This window comes from Watersipora subatra, chromosome 10 (genome assembly GCF_963576615.1).
Source record: "Watersipora subatra chromosome 10, tzWatSuba1.1, whole genome shotgun sequence".
Lineage (NCBI taxonomy): Eukaryota > Metazoa > Bryozoa > Gymnolaemata > Cheilostomatida > Watersiporidae > Watersipora > Watersipora subatra.
The window spans coordinates 44,508,753-44,533,797 of NC_088717.1; the positions used below are offsets into that span (position 1 = coordinate 44,508,753).

Genomic DNA, 25,045 nt, shown 5'->3' on the forward strand with positions numbered 1-25,045 from the left:
TCTGATCAACTTCACTGTTTTTATAGACCATGGCTGCGGTAACTTTACAATAAGTTGATGGGGTTCACACATCTTCGATGTTCATTTACAATGATTTGTTTATTTTTGCTAAACAGCAAAGTTTAATCTGCAAAGTAAAACTAATAACAGATATTTCATACATATACAATAAAGCAAAATAAAAAAATGTTTTAATTATAAAAAGAGCGGCACTACCTGTTCGTCATATATCTGTATCCAGGGGTCAAGGTTAGGGTAAAAGATAGCATTTGACATTCAGATTGGTAGATCGACGCTGTAACAACTGCACTAATCGATCGCCTTTAAAGGTGTTTGAAAATATTTGGACGACTGAGGTTGCATGAAAGTGTAAACAGAAGCCATCATGTTCGACTACGTCTCATTTGAGCCGTTTGGGAAAGGGATTCCAATCTACGACGTTTTCGTGATGGCTGCGATTAACTGTTCATTTTTTAGCTTTTAAGAGCTTGTAATCACATTTCCACATATTTTGCACCTACAACACAGCAGAGTAATACATGGTGAATCTTTTGATACCAAATAACTGTAATAAAATATTTATGAATAATTATGCAGCTGCCTATTCTCTGTTTTGTCAACACATCTGATGATCTATCACGACGAACTAAAATGTCACGGAAATTGTACATATAATAGATAAACACTATATGAACGGCATTTTTTCTCTCTCGCAAGTGCGGTGCAATAAGTTATCATTCAAATCAAATTAGAGAACTCGCCACGAAGCAAGAACTTCATATAAATTCTTTACATTATCTGGAATTTATTATATAAGAGGTACACGTTATATGAGCATCTACTGTATTAGTATCTCTATTATATATACTAGTAGCCTGAGAGTCTAGTGTGCGGGGGGAGATAATCAGGTGTGCAGTTAAATTAAAGAGAATAAATATGTGCACAGTTATTCTAAAATACTAGAAAGCAGGTTTTAGAGTGTCAATCTATTAAGCTTAATGTCATGAGTTCAAATCCCATGCCAAGCAATCTTTTATTCTCTGATCCTTAATATCTCATTGTGGCTTTCGACAGATGGATATAGCTTCTATTATAGTAAAGAGTTCATCAGAAAAGTTCCTAAGTTTTCAGTACTTAGTTGTGTTATGTTTTCCATCTTTTGTTTGTCACAATTTGTTTGGTCCATGCTTTTACTACATGAACTGTTTCCATGACGCGTATGAAGCACATCATGGGGATGTGGAGTTGTGCCCAAGTTGTGTTACCATGAGAGTGTTTATATGGGTATTCGCATGATGCAGTTCAACTCCGGCGCCTTGTTGAAAAAAGGTAAGGAATTGTACGCTATAATTTAATAATTAACGACGCACGTGTTAACGGCGCAAACGCGTGAAACTCCATCGAGAAAGGACGAACAGAAGTATTGAAAATATTTAAAATTGAATAGCTGGCGCAGTATTTTAATGCCATCATTCGCAAGTACTGTTTCCATTCTTCGCAAGTACTGTTTCCATTATTCGCAAGTACTGTTTCCATTATTCGCAAGTACTGTTTCCATTATTCGCAAGTACTGTTTCCATTATTCGCAAGTACTGTTTCCATCATTCGCAAGTACTGTTTCCATTATTCGCAAGTACTGTTTCCATCATTCGCAAGTACTGTTTCCATTATTCGCAAGTACTGTTTCCATTATTCGCAAGTACTGTTTCCATTATTCGCAAGTACTGTTTCCATTATTCGCAAGTACTGTTTCCATTATTCGCATGTATTGTTTCCATTATTCGCAAGTACTGTTTCCATTATTCGCAAGTACTGTTTCCATTATTCGCAAGTACTGTTTCCATTATTCGCAAGTACTGTTTCCATCATTCGCAAGTACTGTTTCCATTATTCGCAAGTACTGTTTCCATCATTCGCAAGTACTGTTTCCATTATTCACAAGTACTGTTTCCATTATTCGCAAGTACTGTTTCCATCATTCGCAAGTGCTGTTTCCATTATTCGCAAGCATGATGGATTCAATAAAGTTTTGCAAATTGCAAAACTCGCTTAGCTTGCCGATTTATGCCGTTTCCATGATTCAGATGACTTGCGGATTGGCTCAAATTTGCGCATCATGGAAACATAGTGGGGAAGTAAACACATGAAGCAAACATTACAGTGAACTATGTGTCTAATGATGAAATTAGTTGTGGAGAGAGAATGGCAGGAAGGATAGGTGGATGGAGAAGGATACATTACCATATGAACTGAGTCTGCTATTAGAATGGAGAGAAAAGAGTATTGAGTGCAAATGTATAAAGTACTTCACCCAGTCACCTCTCTTTAATTTCCTCAAATGCTTCTGAATTGGTAATGCAGTCATTTGGGTCGGCATGAGTAGCACCTGGAAAATTACTAAGGAAGCCATTTTAACCAATTTATTGCTCTCCGTTTATAGATCAACTTACACAGAATTTTAGTAGATTCGATCAGAAAGTATCAGTATTTTTCTAGCATTAGCGATTGTTTTTATGCTTGAGGTGATCTGACTGTCAGGATGTTTCAAGATTAAATTCGATATAACTTGATCTGCGATTAAAACGCTCAGAAAAAAATTTGTGCGAAATGATGTCACTAGTTGTCATCATTACGATAGTTGATATCAGCCTATTGCATTTAAGTTGCGGCATTATGAGCCTTTATTCTGTCAGTCGCTTTGATACTATAGACATCATAATAACACATTCATTTGATCCGAGAGTTTTGACATATTTTTCTATTGAGCGTTTTAACCGATCAAGTTTTTTCAATTTAAATTTTTCCATCCTGACATGTTACAGGTCTCTAATCTTTCGGGCTCTTTACAACTATTATTAGATATCATAATCACACTTTTGCCTGGTCTGAGTATTTTAATCATAATCAAGTTTTGTCAATTTTAATCTTGAAACATCCCGTCAATCAGACCACAACAAACATCATAAACAACTGTGAAGAATAGAAAAATGGCTGTACTTTCTGATAAAATCAACTGAAACTCTGTGTAAGTTTATCTTCAGATCTTGAAAGTATCCAGACGCAAAGTTGGTACCTACTTCCGCTTCCAAGATTCATCCAATTATTGAATATTTTATCACTGTATTGTGGTGTCAACACTCTGGTTCTATTAGTGTTCGACTTGCGACTTACCTTACCATATTACAAAATTATTTGTTTTAACCAAAATTTATTCCATAGACTAACTCGTAGCTCTAGCCTAAGTTTTCTATTTTTCAATTATAAAATAGAGCTATCAGTAAGCAAGATAATTATTAAATACTTACTAGCAATAATACCAAAGTATTCATCTGGAACCAAAAGGAAACAGCAATTTCTCAAAACTTTGGAAATTTCTATTTTCTTACTTACTTTCAAAGTATTTGCAATATATAGTTTTTATAGATCGTTCAACATTAATTTTAAAATAATGGTTTTTTGAAATTTGATATAATAAATACATTCAAATATCAAGCTAACAGTTCATTGGTGGTTTACAAACCAATCAGAAATGGGACAACGAAACCAAGTTATGTAAGAACTGCTTGGAAGGCCCTAGCATAGCTTACAAAACTGGCTTTCTCACAGCATTGTGGTTCAGTTGCGAGGCAAATTTTTCACGCTTGAGAGATTGTTGGTGTTTGACATCAGAAGGCAGGCCATACATTGTCTAGCTAGAACAGACTTGATTCATGTCCTATTGCTGCATTTGGTTTCAATGATGGTTGACTCATGCCGACAGGTGGTTGCTCTGCTTCTGGTGATTCTGTTGGCAGTGTGCCACAGTTTTTCATCTTTTCGGTAAGTAAGATTTTAGAAATTATATCATTTCAGCAAGTGAGCATTAGAAATAACAAGATAAATATTTTTATTTTAATGAAAGTGCAGTCTGTCTTGTTTATATAGTTTCTATCTGCTGTCAAACCATTGACAGCTAACATGGCAGTCAGTTAATGTTTTCTGACGTTTTACCACTTCAAGTCTCCTGCTAAATACATGTACATATATCATATGATGTTGGCTAATAGTAAGTCATGCTGACTTAATTTCTGATAATCCGCAGCCTTTAAATCAGGTCTGATTAAATTAGATCCAATAGACGTCTTGCTTTTAATTGGTCAATAGCAAACATCAGCAGCGGTTTCCCATCATTCACAGCTCTTTTTCTTCTACTTATTTTGGTTACGTAAAAACGCTATTATTCAACAAAGGTTGTCGTACTTTTTCTGTAGGACTAAAGCGAATTTTACAAGAAATTAGATACTCCTGCATTACTCGCCATATTATGTTGCGTATGATCTTTTATATTATTCTCTGTATTACTGAGCTAAATCCTATCCACCAAAGCTAAAAGCAAACAAATTGCCCATTGCAACTCACTGGTAAATAATGGGTAAAGTTTTTTTTTATTCTGATCGGGATTCTCTCTAAATGGTTTTACTAAAAAAATATAGCTTGAACATTGTGTAATGTTCTTACGCTTTCAATAAACTCAATAATAAGTTTATAGTTACCCTCTTCTATAGAACTTATAAACACCCTCGTCTCTCAACCTTTTCTTTGAATGACAGATTAGAGATTATTTCTTATATTTCAAAACTTGAAAAAACAAATAAAAGATACACAACTTGTTAATAGTATTTTGCTAGTACAACATAGTTCAACTGAAGTTGCATTATTCTGATATAGCAATATTTTAGCCAAAATAATGCTAAGTGATCCGTGGCATGCAGCTAGTTAGAAATTTATTAAAATGTTTTTTAGCTTTGACACTCGGTTGCACAAAAGGAGTGAACCTGTTGGTGCTGAGGACTCATCATCAGCTGGTATGATAAAACAACTCTAGTTATAGCTATTACAAATGTGCCTTGAGTGTCATGCCCTGTCTAAAAAAGGCTCAAATACATTAGAAGTGAAGTGCGAGGGTTGTGAAAAGTTAATTATATTATAAGTTATAGGGTGACCACTTTGCATAGCATGATGAAAGTGAAAAATTGACCAAGAGCATCTGTTTTTCACCACAAGCCCATTAATATCTGTATTAGAGTTTCTGACAGATGTTATACTTTCCAGTATAGTTGGTAATAATCTTTTTAGTTAGAAATGCTTTGTATTATTTTATGGCAGCTCGGTATTTATGAGATAGTAGAATTATATTTTGTCAGTACATTGCAGATTTTATTTTAAAACATACTTGTTAGCCAATCACAACAATCGGCAGCAGGGACAAATATTGAGCTCTGCTAATATATTCAAATGTGCTAGCCCTCAGTTATGGTGTCAAGGCCAGCACATGCGTCATGCAGCCAAGAATGCGTCATCTTTCGATACGCAAGGATGTGACGAAAACTCCTCTCCCAGTGTAATAAGTGGGTGCATAGTATAAACATAGAATTAACTCTTTATAATTTTCCTCTTTGATAGTTTTAACTTGCCATGTTAAACTTATTAAAACATGAATAAAATATACTAGCTCTAACTTTTTTATGTATGCTTTGGTGGTTTCAATCTATCATTTGAAAATGCTTCCGGCAAACTTTCAATCGAATGTAAAATTGTTATAAACGGCTTAAAATTATTCGCCCGAGTTTACCAAATACGTGAAGTTTTTTTAATCTTTCAAAACTACAAGCTACAGAAAAATCATTTGGAAATATTTATCTGTATGTAAATATATGTCAGTACAAAAGGTTTGATTTACAATGAAATTGTAGAACTAAATATACAAATTTTACGATGAGCTATCGTTGTAAAATTTATTCTCTTTTTTACCCAATGTCTGTAAGCATGTTCAATACATTCAACTTTTTTGTTGTCTCCTTGTGAGTAAGGCTGTATAAACCTTTATGATGGTGTTTATTGAAGTATGAAAAAGATAGCAAGGTTTCTTGACCGAAGGCTGTAGTATCCATAATAACTAAATCGGCTTTGCAGATACTAAAAGAAAAATCTCTGGTAATTAAATCTATTGATGTAGACTCCTTACAACTTCGGTTTTCTTTCCCCTTTCAAAAGTGCAAATTTCAGGTTATGTAATTTTATTGTCTATATGACACTCTCATGAAAACACACAATACCACATATTCTAAACACAGGAAATTATAATTACATATTATACACTTGCAGCTTGGGATTAGTTTCTTAGACAATTGAAAGCGTTTGCTATACAGATGATGCTTTATAATTAGCCTCAGTTCTTAGATGCAAGTTATGTAAGATGTATTCTCCAGAATTTCATGTACACCCTAGGACACTTATATTCCGCTGGTATTTAGTTTAGTGAGTAGCATACAGAGTAAAATTTTGCTGCAACCTAATTTCGCAGCTCTTATGAGTGCGAAAATATAATGATGTGAAAATAAATGCAGTGGAACAAACATAATTAGATTCCTCAAGTTCAGTTCACCGATAAGAAAAAAATTGCAATTTGGGACTAGTTTGTAATTGAGAACCACAGATAGAATGATGTGGGTGAGATCGATAATGCAATTTGATCGCTTGCTGCCATTTCTTTCTTGGACTATCAATGAACAGAGCTATTTAATCTCACGTTTTCGCTCGTTCATTATGATAGTTTCGTTTCGCACATGAAATTTTTGCGAGAGAATGACTCCGTGAAAATGCAAAAATTAGATGACGCGAATTCATAAGTGCCCTAGGGCATCTTATGAGTACAACCTTACCAAACAAGTATGATAATTTTGTGTATATACATGGATTTGTCTTTTACCGTTGATTAGAATTTAGGTTTGATCGGTAGTCGGTTGCCCTCTGTACTATAGATTTTAAGCTGTTTGGAGAATTGAGGCTACCATTTCAATTTCAGTTGAGAGACGTTCATTTAAATATAGCCAATCAAATTGGTTAGTTTAGCACGGTGTATTAATATCTTTGTTGACAAAATAATTGACGACAATTTTTTCGTTTATTTATTTAAATTGTTTGAAAGTTTCCATAATGACTCAATGGTAGCGTTTTATTACCTTTTTTCCTAAAGACATTAATATTTCTTGTCAAAGTAAAATCACCAAAGTAGTTTTGTAAATTTTTAACGTATATTTGAATCAAACTAAAAAACCTTTGCCTATTACTATCACAAAAGAATATAATTTTTTCAAGTTATACAATCAGGTTTACACTGAGTTTATTTTAGAAAAAAGCGTATTGTCATTATTATAAAAACCTAACATAATTATTGAATGCCCTTTGGTTTACAAACAGTACTTTACTGTTTTGGATCTGAAAATATGCACAAAAATGCTGCCAGTGCCAAGCAATTAGAGAAGACGCAAAGTTTCATACAATACACCAGATCAACCAGTTTAGCCTAGGATAGCATCACCAGAGTGTTATATACTCTACATCAATTGTTAACCAAACCACGGCATATGTCAAAGAATGAATGTCAAACTTATTAAAGACTAGTCAAATTACTGGTGTTGCACGGGTATTAAAAATGGCTTATAAACAGTGGCAGGTAATGTAGCTGCCATTAGCTAATTGAGTAAGCTAGTATCGATATTGCTAAACCTACTAATAAGAGCCTTGAGAGCAAGCTGTAGTGACGTTGCATGTAATGCAGAGTTGCCATGCGTATTTTAACCTACATAATGACTCATACCGCCTGATGAGTCCATTGCATCCTGTGTAGCTTAGGGGCTTAGCGTGTCGCCTGGTGAATGGGAGGTTCCGAGATCAAATTTTTTGCGATTTTCACAGCTGGATTGTAATCGCTATAGCTGGACAGACCAAACGACAAATGATGACAAACTTTGATATTTATATAGATTTGCATTACGCCCAGCATCACCAGGAGTTTGTTTCAGTTTTGATCAGATAGCCCGCAGCGCGCATGGTGATTTTCAACACAAACTGCTACGCTGCTTTCATGACAACAACCCATGAGCATGTTAATTGGAGGCATAGACCTATTAACTACAGTTAATAGGTCTATTAACTACAGTTAACAGGTCTATTAACTACAGTTAATAGGTCTATGATGGAGGGTAATTGTCCTTCATGCATGCTAAGATGGATTATTGAGTTTTTAATCGAACGCGTTTTTAAAAGATTTGTAACCAAGTATTTTTGGTGGCCTGGCTGAAAGCACGGACAAACACATGTAAAGTTTGAATGTGATCAGCCAACAACTGTGGAGATGGACTAACAGACAGACACAATGATAAAGTGGCACTTATTAATATAGATTATTTGGATTTATATATTTATAATATATAACTTTTGTTATATATTATGTATGTATTAAAAGTTATATATAATATATATAACTATATATAACTATATATAACTATAAATATATATATATAACTATAAATATATAACTATAAATATATAACTATATAACTAGATAAACTATATATAATATACAACTTCTGTTATATATTATATATATGTATGTTAATATATATCATATAGAAATTTTTGGCTGCTTTCTCATCTCGAAGCGTGTCATTTGAAGGAGCTAGACCATGCTGGATCAATTATGTAGTTTGGTACGTAAAAAAAGTTTGGTTTGGTACACAGTTTATGACCTAGGCAAAGCAATAAGCTGCCAACCAAACAGCTAGAATTGCTCAATGATTGGATAGTTTTATGCTCGACACTCTTTTTTCAAAAGCGTTTTGGCATTATCAAAGTTCCTACTCTGTCGATTACTGCTGCTACCAGTTGTATATATCGATGACAGAATCTAACTAAAGAAAAGGCATCTGTGAATGCATGAAGTCTCTAAAGGCTGGTTCGCACTATATAGTTGTATGTCAGCGTTAATTCCGCAATACTTTGGTGATCGTCTGTTGTACCGACGTCCACTCTATTACAAATCCATTCGCATTTACACCAGCAAACAGCGTAGCGTTCTCATTATTGAATGCAATCAAGAAAACAACAGAATAATAGTCCCGCAGCAACTATCATGGAAATAAATATAGACCAAGCTAACCACAACAGCTAATCGCTGTTGCCAAGGTGATACATATGGCACTGGCTGTCGTGGATGGTTGGCGGACTGTCAGGAAATTTTGACAGCTTTAACCTTTCCCGAAATATCCGCATTGCCTTGATGATGTCATCGGTTTACAGTAAACAAAGTCGACTAGTAATCGCCAAAAGGTTGATGCCGACATATGGCGATACTGTATGAACCAGTCTCTAGTCATCTGTTACCAAGTGGTATGGCCGACTATAGGGTAACTATATGGACGGAACACCCAACTTGTGTGAGGAAGATGCCAAATGTGAATAAAGGGTTTTCTCCATGAAGCAGCCCATAGCACGCTCGGATATCTCTTCAACAACCACTGCACATGACATCAAAGTGTACAGCCTGTACCAGGCTATTCTCAGACAAAATGAAATTTGTATACAAGTGTTCCAAGACATCTCGTCGGACAAAACTAGTTATATTATTTGCTTGTCACATGGGCGCTGACAGAAACGAATCATACAAGTGTGTCGACAGTGATAGGGTAAACCTTTTTGAGAAGTTAGTAAGATTGTTGTTGAAAGCTTTTTTACGTCTGACTACTACAAGGAAAGATTAACTAAGCTTATGTCCCTGTGAACCAAGCCAAATCCTTCTAGAAGCTTTGATGTTTGTGTTTGCGCAACCTAGGCAACAGTTTGTTAAATAAATCAGTTGCTAGCAATCCATCGTTGCTGATGATCTTGAACAACTAAACAAATTTGCTAGTTGTTTACAAAAAGACAAAACTAGCACTTGATTACAGCCAATCACTAGCTGTGCTACCCGGTGTTGCTCGGGTATTAAAAATCAGCTTATAAACAATGAGAGGTAATGAAAGTTGCCTGTCACTTGCTATAAGCCTGGCACATTGCCAATGGATAATTTGAGTAAGCTTATTAATAAGAGCTACCGCTACGCCATCACTTTGCATCGTGCACAAAAGCGGTAGCCTATTTGCTCCCATATACCGACATATATCGCATAATGAATTAATTTAGCTTGTGCAGCTGAGTTTGTAAGGTGATGGACTGGTGAGCCGAAGGGTTTGAGATCGAATCTTTTGCGATAAGAATGCTTTATTCCAAGATTTTAATAGTTATAGCTAGAATGACACACCAACATTAAGAAATATATATATAGATGAACTACAATAACAAAGAATTAAATTTTGTCGTTTTTATAGCTGGCTCTTGCTTATATATATTAAGCTTGACATTCGTTAGAAACCAGGCATCTGTGAATTTGCTAGTTCATATACAAACAATCGCTAATATTCCTTAATAATTGTTTAGATTCTAAGCTTTAGAAGCAAGCATGTGAAACAGTTGCTTGCCTTCAGGCATTGCTGAATGAATCAGCAAAAAGAGTGTGAAATGAAAATGCGCTATCAGTAGTCATGCAAATGATTTCATTCGGAAAATAAGATTTTATTGAATTGAGCTTTTTCGAATATCGATTAGTTGTGGTAGGAGTTTTCTAACACTAATTCATTGGAAATTAATAGTATTGTTATATAATAGATGTGGAATGCCCACCTGCTGATGGAGACATTGCTTGCAATGCTGCCTCTAGCTACAGAACCATGGATGGATCCTGCAACAATCTAATTCATCCTACTTGGGGCCAATCAAACCAGCCATATTCTAGACTTCTTCCGGCCATGTATGACGCAGGTAGAGTACAAATGGATATTTTTAGATTTTGGTATTCAGTTTTCAAAAAATAACAAGAGAAGTAAAATGTGGATGTTAACAGTTTCATTATCACTTTCATTAAATTGTTTATATTATAGTTTTATGTGACAGTTTTTTACATGTGTTTTACATGACAATTACAGGTTCTTGACTCATTTCATTTTATATAAACAAATTGCATACAACCACTACCAATTATTTTGAAAATACTATTGCCAGCTGTTTTAACAATCTTTCACCTGATATCCCTTCTCTAGCAGAGAAATGCATTTTAAGTACTATTTGTCAAACTATTCATTTGATTTCAGTTGCTTAATTTTTACCCTTTTTTCTTGTTATTGTTGTATGGCACAATTTGGACAAAACATTTTTATTTGAAATGAATTTATTGCCAATAAATAATATATGATAATATGTGATAAGAAATATAATATAATATATGTAATATAATAATATACAGTATGGTATAGTATATATATGGTATATATAATATAGTGAAAAATAGTACTTGAAATGTATTTTTCTGCTAGAGAACGGATATCAGGTGGAAGATTGTTGAAACAGCTGGCAATAATATTTTCAAAATAATTGGTAGTGGTTGTATGCAATTTGTTTATACATATAGATCTATAGCTTAGTTCTGTTAATGACACATTGTTGAGAGAACTAGAGAGCTCTGTTTTGCTACTCCAGATTCATTTAATTTCATTAAAATCTTCTTAAATATAAGTAAGATAATGTATAAATATAATTCTGAGAAAGATTAAAAAGAGCTGTAAATCAATTTTGCCCAGCAGAACAGCATATTTGTATCTTAGTTGATTATTCTATCAAAACGTAATTGTTGTTGCATACAGGTACAAATGCTGACTTACTCATTTCATTCTAGTACACTACAGTGCCCAGGGCAGCAAATTGTCGCTGAGTAACATAAATGTTAACAAGAGTTCATGATGATGAGCGGTATGACCTAACAATCGTTAAGGATGAACTTGTACAGTATTCAAGTAAAATTTAACAAACAGTACTTGTATTTTTATCATTTGCAATTGTCTTTGATGCTTGAGGTGATCTGACTGCCAGGATATTCCAAGATTAACATCGACTAACGTGATGAGTTTGAAATACTCAGATCAATTATTAAGCGATTATGACATCTAGTCGCAAAGACACCGACAGAATAAAGACCAGTAATGCTGCAACTTGAACACAATAACTGATACCAACTATAGTAACGATAGCAACTAGTGACGTCATTTTGCATGTACTTTTTTTCCGATTTTTTAAATGTGATCAAGTTTAGTCGATTTTAATCTTGAAACATCCTGGCAGTCAGATCACATCAAACATAAAAAATAATCGCAACTTATAGAAAATTACCGACACTTTCTGATGGAATCTACTGAAATTTTGAGTAAGTTCATCTTCAACTGCAAAGAAGTTACCGTGACTATTAGCCAACATATATTTATCTTCTGATATTGAGGCTGTGTGCTGCGGAGTTCAAGAAACTCACTAAAACTAATCCTCCCTCCGCATTCAGAGTTGACTCATTCCTACGTCCACTTCATAAAAAATTCTCATACGTCAGAACAAACATCTCATAAGCGTACACTAAAACTTGCTCTACATCCCAAAAACCTATCTATGTATATATGTATATATCATTATATGTATATATGTATATATTATTATACGTATATATGTATTATGTATATATCATTATATGTTTTATGTATTATGTATATATTATTATATGTATATATGTATATATTATTATACGTATATATGTATTATGTTTATATTATTATATGTATATATGTATATGTTATTATACGTGTATATGTATTGTGTATATATTATTATATGTATATATGTATATATTATTATACGTATATATGTATTATGTATATATCATTATATGTTTTATGTATTATGTATATATTATTATATGTATATATGTATATATTATTATACGTATATATGTATTATGTATATATCATTATATGTTTTATGTATTATGTATATATTATTATATGTATATATGTATATATTATTATACGTATATATGTATTATGTATATATTATTATATGTATATATTATTATACGTATATATGTATTATGTATATATTATTATATGTATATATGTATATATTATTATACGTATATATGTATTATGTATATATTATTATATGTATATATGTATATATTATTATACGTATATATGTATTATGTATATATCATTATATGTTTTATGTATTTATGCATATATCGTTGTATGTATATATGTATATACAATGGTGATACAAAATATGGAACCACCTCAATTTTTTGTTACATAGCAATGGATTGCGAGTTGTGTGTTTGCTTTTTCTATCATCAATAATTTACATAATTATATATGTATGTATAGATTTATCCATGTATATATCACTATGTACGGTACTGTATAGAGTTCTCACTTTTGAGACAGACGGTAGAGGCTAACGGCTGTGTCAGAGAAACTTGTCAAAACATGTTTGGTACGCTACCCTTTTGTGACACTACGTAACATAGATTTTAACTTAAATTTATAACATTTACTATACTACATGTATACATAGTTAAAAATAAGTTTTAATCTTACATTACACTAAATTTAATTTTAATTTCATTTTTTTATTTTTCTTTTTTTGGTTCGGCTCTTTTTGACTCGTTTTCACTTTTACCTGTAAAAAAATTTTTTAATTTGATCCGATGAGAACGACCGGGTGATGTAATGCTTGTAAGAAGTCTCTCACACACTCAGCCACCTAGCAGCCGTATCGAGAACTGTCTTGCAAGCTCGTATCTCTAGTTTGTCTCATGTGTCAAAGCCAAAATTTGCTCAAAAACCTTCTCGTATCTCAAATTTCTCATATGTTGTTCATTAAGGTATGAGTGATTGTACATCCTTGTTCCCATTTCTATTGTAACTTGACTAGGCATGCTCAATACTTCCAGACAGTAGAGATGATGCAAGAAAAGTTGGGGAAAAAGGCTTCAATCTTCCAAGCGCAAGGAAGGTTTCAACAACACTACACAAAGAAGCTGTGGAAACAGACTTCTCCTCTAGTCTTACCTCGATGCACATGCTTTGGGGCCAGTTCATCGATCATGATTTCACTCTCACACCTCAAGTTGATTCTGTACGTCTTTAAACTTATTCCCGCGGAACTAGGTTTATGATTCGCTAACTGCTTGGTGGTCTACATTATTAGAAAATAGCAAGCTTTTAAGTGCTGACAAGGTGTGGTAGCAAAATATTTCGTTTGAATATATTTGAGAAATAAGATGAAAGCGACCAACAGGTTTAGTAGAAGCCCTGATCATAATATAGTCAGTGTTACTGTTCTAGTATCTGGTTAGGATGAATGGATGGCGACAATGAATAGAGTTCTCCATGAGTTGCGATTCACTTTATTCGTTTAATTTATTTAATTGTGCCCTGTATACAGTAAATCATACATAATTATAAACAGAAAAAGGATGTGCACAAATATTAAGAAAAAATATACAGGGTGAATAGTAAAAAGAAAGGCAAATGAATTAGTTGAATTGAACATATGGTATTAAACTTACAATTGTTAGGAGATCTGCTTCAAAAACTAGTACAACTTGCAACAGTTTAAGTAGGTGAGATATGAATGACTAACTGTTGTGAATCATATAGCATTCTGTATCTAACAATTACGTACATGCGCAAAAATACGTTAAAAAGTGCAATATTTAATTAACATGTAGTTAAAGTAGAAAAAAATTAACTTATTGTAAATTCGGACTTCCAGTTGTTGAAAAGTGGAAAAATTGCATACTCTCAAGTGATTCTTTGATGTGGCCTCACAAAGTAGCTAATGAACATTGTTAAAAGATAAACAGTTTATATTAGCTAAAGTCATAAATAATCTCCCAGCTTGCGACGAAAAGCTTAGCTTATTAGTTTAATGATAGATAATAATACTGCTTGCAGCAAATCTGAAACAGTTATATCATTTGATCATAATATAGTCAGTATTACTACTGCAAACAATTAGAGCTAAAACACAATAGATTATTACACATTTTCATTTTAAATTGACCGTCACAAGGTGATTTTATTGAATTAAAAAATTGACTTTTTTAATTTGTTTATAAAAAATGTCGGAGTCTTTGTTTTGGCTTAAATATTTTTTAAACTAGTTAAATTGGAATGTTCTCTTTTAGAATAATATACTTACAGAAAATCCATTTAGTTTTTTGTATGAATACTATTTTTTAGGGCTTTGTAGCTGCTGAAAAAGGCGAATTTAAAAGGCATTAATTATGCGTTGAAATGGCAACATGGCATGACAAAGTATTGGCACATAGACATTGCTGCTAGTTATAAAACTGTTGAGTTGGTCTCAATGTCAGGCTGCACAGAGTAATATAGAAAACTAAAGAAAAGAACGAAGTGCTTGAAATCAAGTCAGTACTAGTATTCAAAGTTTAATTACAATCTTATTGTTTTTGAAGAAAAAATTCCATATTTTAAAAACTGAAAAGAGTCTGATATAGATTACAAATCATGAAGAAATAACTAATTTAATTTAGGATTAACACGTATTCAAGTTTGTATTAGTATTTTAATTTAATTCAGTACTAAGATGGGACAGAAGTATTTTGTTTATACAAAGCAGAAATATTCCTCATTTAGTTTCCTTAAATTATACTCACTCAATAGCCGTCAGCGAAGAAAGCTGTTTTGACAACAAAATAGTTTATTCAGTCAACTTGCTGTAAAAGGCTCTGCAAATCGGCAAGTTGCAAAAACAGTATCACTAGTTTAACACTTTAAAGTCTTGGCCAAAGATAATTTGGGGAGTTGTTTTCTCACCAGCTCCTATGCCTGAGTGAACTCAGCTGTATAGTTTAACTTTGTTTTTTGTTCGAATTTCTTGCTTCCATAAAATTATGAAACTGCGATTGATTAGTTTGTAATATGTTTTCAGTCTATTTCTGAAGTTTTAAGTCGGGGTTAGACTATTATTTCTTGATGTATCGGCAAAATGCCGACAGCATTTCAGACTGACCAAGAAATGAAAACTGGCTAATAAAACATTAGTTTCTAGTGACACACTGATTAAAATTCTTTGTAACAGTGGGTAAAAATAGACAAAACTAGAAAGCTTTACTTTTCACTAAGACTTTTACGTTAAAACAATCTGTTTTTTATTCATAACAAATATACACACTCTATCATACTCCGTGTACTGCAATGTTTCTCCAGTTACCTTTAAAAGATCCCTTCTTTGAAAGAGTGTAGCAAGATCATTTGCTCTCTTTGATTTCTGTTTTTTCCGTTGAGTTCTACAAGCTTTGAGTTCTAATATAATATGCATTTCAAAATTGGCTTGTTTTAGTCGATGGAAGTCGAGTAGTTTTAGTGCTTTTGCAGTCGATGGAAAGTTGTTAATTTGGGTTAGGGTCAGGGAACCTTGACCTTTGACCTTGTCTCTTTGACCTAGTCTTGCATGTGCAAGACTAGGTCAAGGGACATTGACTTCTGATAATTAATATTGAAGTATTGTATGCGCAAGACTATACATGTATACTAGGCTTCAATGTGTTAAATTTTTCTGTGGATCTGCGCAGATGGATGGCATTGCTAGAGGTCAGCCTCAGGTCATCCGCACTTAAAGATTCATTGATTGTTTCATAATAAGTCCACGGAAAAGTATATTCTTACCAGCCGTTTGTATGATCTGAATCATTTGTCACTTGCCTTTCACTGCCTACTGTACAAAGTACTGCTGCCTTATGCTAAGGCAACGTAGTTGCTACTTCAACATTTCATGCAATTCCAAGATGTTTGATAAAATCATAATCCGAAATGAAAATTTTTTTATACTTGCCCTATGCCCTACCACCAAGCCTTTATTTGAATCAACAAAAGCTTTCTATACTTTTTAGTGCAAAACAATACATGTACAACATATTTAGGTTCATAAAAACATCAATTACATCAAGAAATTAAAAAATCGAAAACCTATCGTTTGACAAAAACTGAAAAAATATTATTATTTTTAGGCCATGCGACTGTAGGGTAAGAGTACAAATAGACTTTATTTCATCTTACACCTGATTATTGACCTCTGACAACCTCATTGACCTCTGACAACTTTATTGACCTCTGAAAACCTTATTGGCCTTTGACACCCTTGTTAACCATTGTCACCCTTATTGACTTCTGGCACCTTTATTGACTTCTGACAACTTTATTGGCCTCTGAAAACTTTATTGACCTCTGAAAACTTTATTGACCTCAGATACATTTGTTTGACCTCTGACACATTTGTTTGACTTCTGACACATTTGTTTGACCTCTGACACATTTGTTTGACCTCTGACACCGATTGAGCTCTGACACCGACTGACCTCTGACACCGATTGACCTCTGACACCGACTGACTTCTGACACCAACTGACCTCTGACACCGACTGACCTCTGACACCGACTGACCTCTGACACTGACTGACCTCTGACACCAACTGGCCTCTGACACTGACTGACCTTTGACTCTGACTGGCCTCTGACACTGACTGACCTTTGACACTGACTGACCTCTGACCCTGACTGACCTCTGACACTGACTGACCTCTGACACTGACTGACCTCTGACACATTTATTTGTCCTTTTTAGTATTAACCAACTGGCTTATCAAAGACTCTGAGAATGAAACACCATTACTTGCAGTAAAGTTCATTCTGCTGTTGTGGTTTCAGATAACTTGCTGTAACGAGACTGCTAGGAGGCCCAAGGACTGCATACCTATAAGCATTCCTACCAATGATCCACATTGGGGAGGCACTGGCAGAACTTGTATGGAGATGAGGAGATCTAAGGCTATTTTACCGGACCAGTGTGGTATGACATGTCTTAGCATTGCCTGAAAATGAGACATTCTCATTTTTTTACATTACGTCGATAAAGCGTATATTGCTCGTTCTGTCATACACTTCTCTAAGCTGATATTCTTTTGTGTCGAAGACAGAGAAAGAAACAATAGTATTATGTTTTAGGCTTATGCTACCTGAAATAGACAGTTATGATCAGCGTGTAAATCCCCTTAATGCTGATGAGCTTTGTGTGTTTTCAGATATTTGCTGTCCATCTATTACATTCCTACTTCTCCAGAAAACCACTACACTTTATACCAGACATCAACACCTTACTAATACACATTATAGAACAGTGTTATGCATAAAAAGCTTTTCCTTTCATTTCGCATAATTTTACTTTATAATTCTTTATTTGTTTCATTGTCTACTTTACTTTGATCAGCATTGACCTCTGATAATATACATTGACCTCTGATAATAAACATTGGCCTCTGATAATAAACTTGAGCTCTGATAATAAACATTGACCTCTGGTAATAAACACTGACCTCTGGTAATAAACATTGACTTCTGGTAATAAACATTGACCTCTGATAATAAACATTGACCTCTGATAATAAACACTGACCTCTGGTAATAAACATTGACTTCTGGTAATAAACATTGACCTCTGATAATAAACATTGACCTCTGATAATAAACATTGACCTCTGATGATAAACATTGACCTCTGATAATAAACACTGACCTCTGGTAATAAACATTGACTTCTGGTAATAAACATTGACCTCTGATAATAAACATTGACCTTTGATAATATACATTGACCTCTGATAATAAACATTGACCTCTGATGATAAACATTGACCTCTGATAATAAACACTGACCTCTGGTAATAAACATTGACTTCTGGTAATAAACATTGGCCTCTGATAATAAGCATTGACCTCTGGTAATAAACATTGGCCTCTGATAATAAACATTGACCTCTGATAATATACATTGGCCTCTGATAATAAACACTGACCTCTGGTAATAAGCATTGGCCTCTGGTAATAAACATTGGTCTCTGATAATATACATTGGCCTCTGATAATAAACATTGACCTCTGGTAATAAACATTGGCCTCTGATAATAAACATTGACCTCTGATAATATACATTGACCTCTGATAATAAACACTGACCTCTGGTAATAAGCATTGGCCTCTGGTAATAAACATTGGCCTCTGATAATATACATTGGCCTCTGATAATAAACACTGACCTGTGGTAATAAACATTGGCCTCTGGTAATAAACATTGGCCTCTGATAATAAACATTGACCTCTGATAATATACATTGACCTCTGATAATAAACATTGACCTCTGATGATAAACATTGACCTCTGATAATAAACATTGACCTCTGATGATAAACATTGACCTCTGATAATAAACATTGACCTCTGATGATAAACATTGACCTTTGATAATAAACACTGACCTCTGGTAATAAACATTGACTTCTGGTAATAAACATTGACCTCTGATAATAAACATTGACCTTTGATAATATACATTGACCTCTGATAATAAACATTGACCTCTGATGATAAACATTGACCTCTGATAATATACATTGACCTCTGATAATAAACACTGACCTCTGGTAATAAGCATTGTCCTCTGATAATAAAAACTGACCTCTGGTAATAAACATTGGCCTATGATAATATACATTGACCTCTGATAATATACATTGGCCTCTGATAATAAACACTGACCTCTGGTAATAAGCATTGGCCTCTGATAATAAACATTGACCTCTGGTAATAAACATTGGCCTCTGATAATAAACATTGACCTCTGATAATATACATTGGCCTCTGATAATAAACACTGACCTCTGGTAATAAACATTGGCCTCTGGTAATAAACATTGACTTCTAGTAATAAAAATTGGACTCTGATAATAAGCATTGACCTCTGGTAATAAACATTGGCCTCTGATAATAAACATTGACCTCTGATAATATACATTGGCCTCTGATAATAAACACTGACCTCTGGTAATAAGCATTGGCCTCTGGTAATAAACATTGGCCTCTGATAATATACATTGGCCTCTGATAATAAACACTGACCTCTGGTAATAAACATTGGCCTCTGGTAATAAACATTGGCCTCTAATAATAAACATTGACCTCTGATAATATACATTGGCCTCTGATAATAAACACTGACCTCTGGTAATAAACATTAACCTCTGATAATAAACATTGACCTCTGATAATATACATTGACCTCTAATAATAAACATTGACCTCTGATAACTAATATTGACCTCTGATAATAAACATTGACCTCTGATAATAAACATTGACTTCTGATAATAAACATTGACTTCTGATAATGAACATTGACTTCTGATAATAAAAACTGACCTCTGGTAATAAACATTGACTTCTGGTAATAAACATTGACCTCTGATAATAAACATTGACCTTTGATAATATACATTGACCTCTGATAATAAACATTGACCTCTGATGATAAACATTGACCTCTGATAATATACATTGACCTCTGATAATAAACACTGACCTCTGGTAATAAGCATTGACCTCTGATAATAAAAACTGACCTCTGATAATAAACATTGGCCTCTGATAATAAACATTGACCTCTGATAATATACATTGGCCTCTGATAATAAACACTGACCTCTGGTAATAAGCATTGACCTCTGATAATAAACATTGACCTCTGGTAATAAACATTGGCCTCTGATAATAAACATTGACCTCTGATAATATACATTGGCCTCTGATAATAAACACTGACCTCTGGTAATAAACATTGGCCTCTGGTAATAAACATTGACTTCTGGTAATAAAAATTGGACTCTGATAATAAGCATTGACCTCTGGTAATAAACATTGGCCTCTGATAATAAACATTGACCTCTGATAATATACATTGGCCTCTGATAATAAACACTGACCTCTGGTAATAAGCATTGGCCTCTGGTAATAAACATTGGCCTCTGATAATATACATTGGCCTCTGATAATAAACACTGACCTCTGGTAATAAACATTGGCCTCTGGTAATAAACATTGGCCTCTAATAATAAACATTGACCTCTGATAATATACATTGGCCTCTGATAATAAACACTGACCTCTGGTAATAAACATTGACCTCTGATAATAAACATTGACCTCTGATAATATACATTGACCTCTAATAATAAACATTGACCTCTGATAACTAATATTGACCTCTGATAATAAACATTGACCTCTGATAATAAACATTGACTTCTGATAATAAACATTGACTTCTGATAATGAACATTGACTTCTGATAATAAAAATTTACCTCAGATAATAAACATTGACCTTTGATAATATACATTGACCTCTGATAATATACATTGACCTCTGATAATAAACACTGACCTCTGGTAATAAGCATTGACCTCTGATAATAAAAACTGACCTCTGGTAATAAACATTGGCCTATGATAATATACATTGACCTCTGATAATATACATTGGCCTCTGATAATAAACACTGACCTCTGGTAATAAGCATTGGCCTCTGATAATAAACATTGACCTCTGGTAATAAACATTGGCCTCTGATAATAAACATTGACCTCTGATAATATACATTGGCCTCTGATAATAAACACTGACCTCTGGTAATAAACATTGGCCTCTGGTAATAAACATTGGCCTCTGATAATAAACATTGACCTCTGATAATATACATTGGCCTCTGATAATAAACATTGACCTCTGATGATAAACACTGACCTCTGGTAATAAACATTGGCCTCTGGTAATAAACATTGGCCTCTGATAATAAACATTGACCTCTGATAATATACATTGGCCTCTGATAATAAACATTGACCTCTGATGATAAACATTGGCCTCTGATAATAAACACTGACCTCTGGTAATAAACATTGGCCTCTGGTAATAAACATTGGCCTCTGATAATAAACATTGACCTCTGATAATATACATTGGCCTCTGATAATAAACATTGGCCTCTGATAATAAACATTGACCTCTGATAATATACATTGGCCTCTGATAATAAACACTGACCTCTGGTAATAAACATTGGTCTCTGATAATAAACATTGACCTCTGATAATATACATTGACCTCTGATAATAAACATTGACCTCTGATAACTAATATTGACCTCTGATAATAAACATTGACCTCTGATAATAAACATTGACTTCTGATAATAAACATTGACTTCTGATAATAAACATTGACTTCTGATAATAAAAATTTACCTCAGATAATAAACATCGACCTCTGATATTAAAAATTGACCTCTTATAATAAACATTAGTCTCTGATAATAAACATTTACCTCAGATAATAAATATTGATCTCTGCTAATAAAGTTTATATCTATCTGAGCTTTAAAGAGTTTTTACCATGAAAAAAGTAGAAATAACAATTGGCTAAATGAGAATATTATAAAGAGTGCATGGGATATAAATGTATTACTATATCTATATCTATAAATGTATTACTATATCTATATTTATAAATGTATTACTATATCTATTAATGTATTACTATATCTATAAATGTATTACTATATCTATGAATGTATTACTACATGTATATCTGTATCTATAAATGTTCTACTACATCTATAAATGTATTACTATATCGAAAAGAGTTTGAACTTTCCAGGCTTTTATTTATGTAGCTTTAAAATAGAGTAGGCCATCCTTTAAATTATAAAAAAATTGAAAATTTCCAAAGTTTCAAAAATTATGCAATTTTTCATTTTGCTTCATGATTCATGTATGACATAATTGGGAAAAAGTTCCGTTTGAAATTTTAAATTATTGCCAATAAAGTGATACATGATAAACAGAAAAAAGGTTATAGCCGTGGTCTCACTTGACCGATGAAGCATTCTATGGATAGGCAACCTTGCTAACACATTGTTTTATTGGATTTCGTCAGCACATCTGATCACAATGATATTAAATAGTTGCATTCTGATAGCTTCCAAGGAGCTGGAATGGTTTTCTATTTAAGTAATATGATTCGCTTAATGCGATTTTAATGTTATCTTAGAACACCAAAAAGAATAGTTAATAAAATTAATAAAATCAAATAACTTTGCACCTAAACACAAGACAGCATTGATCCTAAGCTGTATACATTGTTTTCTCTTTCCCTTTTCATTGTGTGTTTGTTAGAACTATTCAACCCTAAAATACATCTTTTTTGGCTACCAGCAATTAGCAGAAACCTTTACTACAAAACAAATAACAAAAATTTATAGCAAACATTTCTCATTCTCAGATTTCTCATTTTTCAGTAGTAGCTTAGTATTACTTTGTAACCAGCATTCTAAATGAGAATATACTGTTAATTAGCAATTGAAGAACAAAGGAATACTATTTGTGTCTAAGACACCTGTAGCAGTTTGTCATTGTATATAGCTAAAGAAAAATTCTGACATGCGTCAAAAGGTCAAATACACAATAGTTGTCACTATTGTTACTACTAATACTAGTAGTAACTAGTATTACTATTATTATTGGTATTACTATTATTACTAGTATTATTTGCAGATAATCCTCAACGTGAGCAATTTAACCAGCTTACTGCCTTCCTCGATGCCAGTGCGGTGTATGGATCTGATGACGATAGAGCTGCCGAGTTAAGATCTTTTACCGGTGGTCGTATGAAGACTTCGCCAGACAGTTTACCATTTGATAAGCCTGGCACTGCGTGCAAGATACCGAGTATTTATAGAGACCGAAGATGCTATGCAGCTGGTAAGAAAGATTTTTATGATGCATTTGATGTGCTCAGCTCTGATCTAAAACTATTACTTATCTCTCTAGACTTATGAGCAAAACTAGTGGAAAAAAATATTAGTATTTACCACCAACCAAGATAATTCTGACCAGAACTGAATTGTCAAACTATTAATTGGTGGTGAAAGGGTTTACTCTTTGTAATTTACCAATGCTCTGCACTGACATTGGGCTGACAGAAACACTACCACGCACCACATTATAGAAAATCTTTTGACTAATGAGTTGAGAAAGATTGACTGCGCTGCTTTGTTTATGTACATGGATTGTCAAAACTTGGTATAGCTTTCTTATTCCATTCTTTGATCTTTTCAAACCAGAATAAAACCTTAGTTATTACTAGCAAAACCTTTACATGACCTTGTATCTGATCCTGATATGACCGTTACCCGAGTTTAACATGACATTTACTCAACTTTAAAATTTTTTTATGTGGTTCTTGACATGACATTGACCTTTATATTACCTTTGCGTGACCTTTTAGTTGCCCCTTCTCATGACCAGTCGCACGAAATGATTTTGTCGAAAGTTTTTGGTAAGATAGAAGAATGGTGGGAATGTGAGATTGCCAGTTTACCCTTATGCTGTTTGTCCCAGTCAGAGTTGCATCAGCTCTGGTGAGGCTGCAGAGTAGCAGAAGCTCCGCAGTCACAAAATATGACTGCTGGAAGAGTAGTACATTTATACCACAAACGTGTCATATAGGGTCACGTTCCTTTTTAAATTTTAAGTAATCGCAATGTTTCAGTCCGCTTCAGCAATTGACTGCATTTTCTAATTTCTCTCCTCCTTTACTCATTGATAATGCTAAAGTGTTTTATGCTTTTCTTTTTATAATTTAAAAAATCACTGATTGCTTTGTCAATTAGTTTCATGGTACAAAATTTGATAATGTTTATGTTTGTAATATTTTATAATTTTATCTTTTTTCTGCGATTAATCTCATCTAGGGGTTACTGCTATGAGTCTAATATAAGATGGATTGTAGGTGACACGAGGTGTAATGTGTGGCCCTCCCTTATTTCAATCCATGTTCTCTTTGTGCTGGAGCACAACCGTATTGCTGACATATTCTACGCACAAATCAAAAAGACAGGGTATCTATCAGAGGAAAAAGCTGATGAAAAAACATACCAAGAAACAAAAAAGATTATTTCGGCAATAATGCAGGTATGCTGAGCACTGGCCAATCACCGTTTTCTATTTATCTGTTGATATCTTATTGGCAGTATTCTGCTGCTATGATCTGCTACAATAATATCTACATAATGATTTGTTACTGTTTTCAGTTGTTCTCTGCGGTGACAACTCTTTAATATTATCAATTATTATTGTCTCATCATCACTAGTACTTTGGCAGTCTGTTGCGTCGTGCGAGATGGTCAGGTGTAATAAATAATCACATAATTATTCTGCAAGCCATCCTGACATACTACTACCTGCCACCTCTGATTGGCTCAGGTGGAAGTATGTCAAAAGTTTGAGTCTCATTGCACAAGTCTTTCTCCTAAACTCCAACTGTGGCTTCAGAGAGACGAACAGACACAGTTTTTATTATAGTAAATAATTCATGCAATATTAAATCAAAAATTGCTGACCGG

At 33.5% G+C, this 25,045-nt stretch overlaps 1 protein-coding gene across 1 annotated transcript in view; it reads left to right on the forward strand.

The window, feature by feature from the left end:
• Positions 1–3,732: 3,732 nt before the first annotated feature.
• LOC137405692 (eosinophil peroxidase-like) overlaps positions 3,733–25,045 on the forward strand; it is a 30,792-nt gene continuing 9,479 nt past the window's right edge. Inside the window, exons 1-7 of the mRNA XM_068092045.1 lie at positions 3,733–3,819; positions 4,783–4,844; positions 10,525–10,677; positions 13,682–13,866; positions 17,463–17,604; positions 23,196–23,402; positions 24,433–24,614. Of these exons, the coding sequence (XP_067948146.1) occupies positions 3,737–3,819; positions 4,783–4,844; positions 10,525–10,677; positions 13,682–13,866; positions 17,463–17,604; positions 23,196–23,402; positions 24,433–24,614 (1,014 nt within the window). The 5' untranslated portion in view covers positions 3,733–3,736. The remainder of the gene's footprint in view (positions 3,820–4,782; positions 4,845–10,524; positions 10,678–13,681; positions 13,867–17,462; positions 17,605–23,195; positions 23,403–24,432; positions 24,615–25,045) is intronic.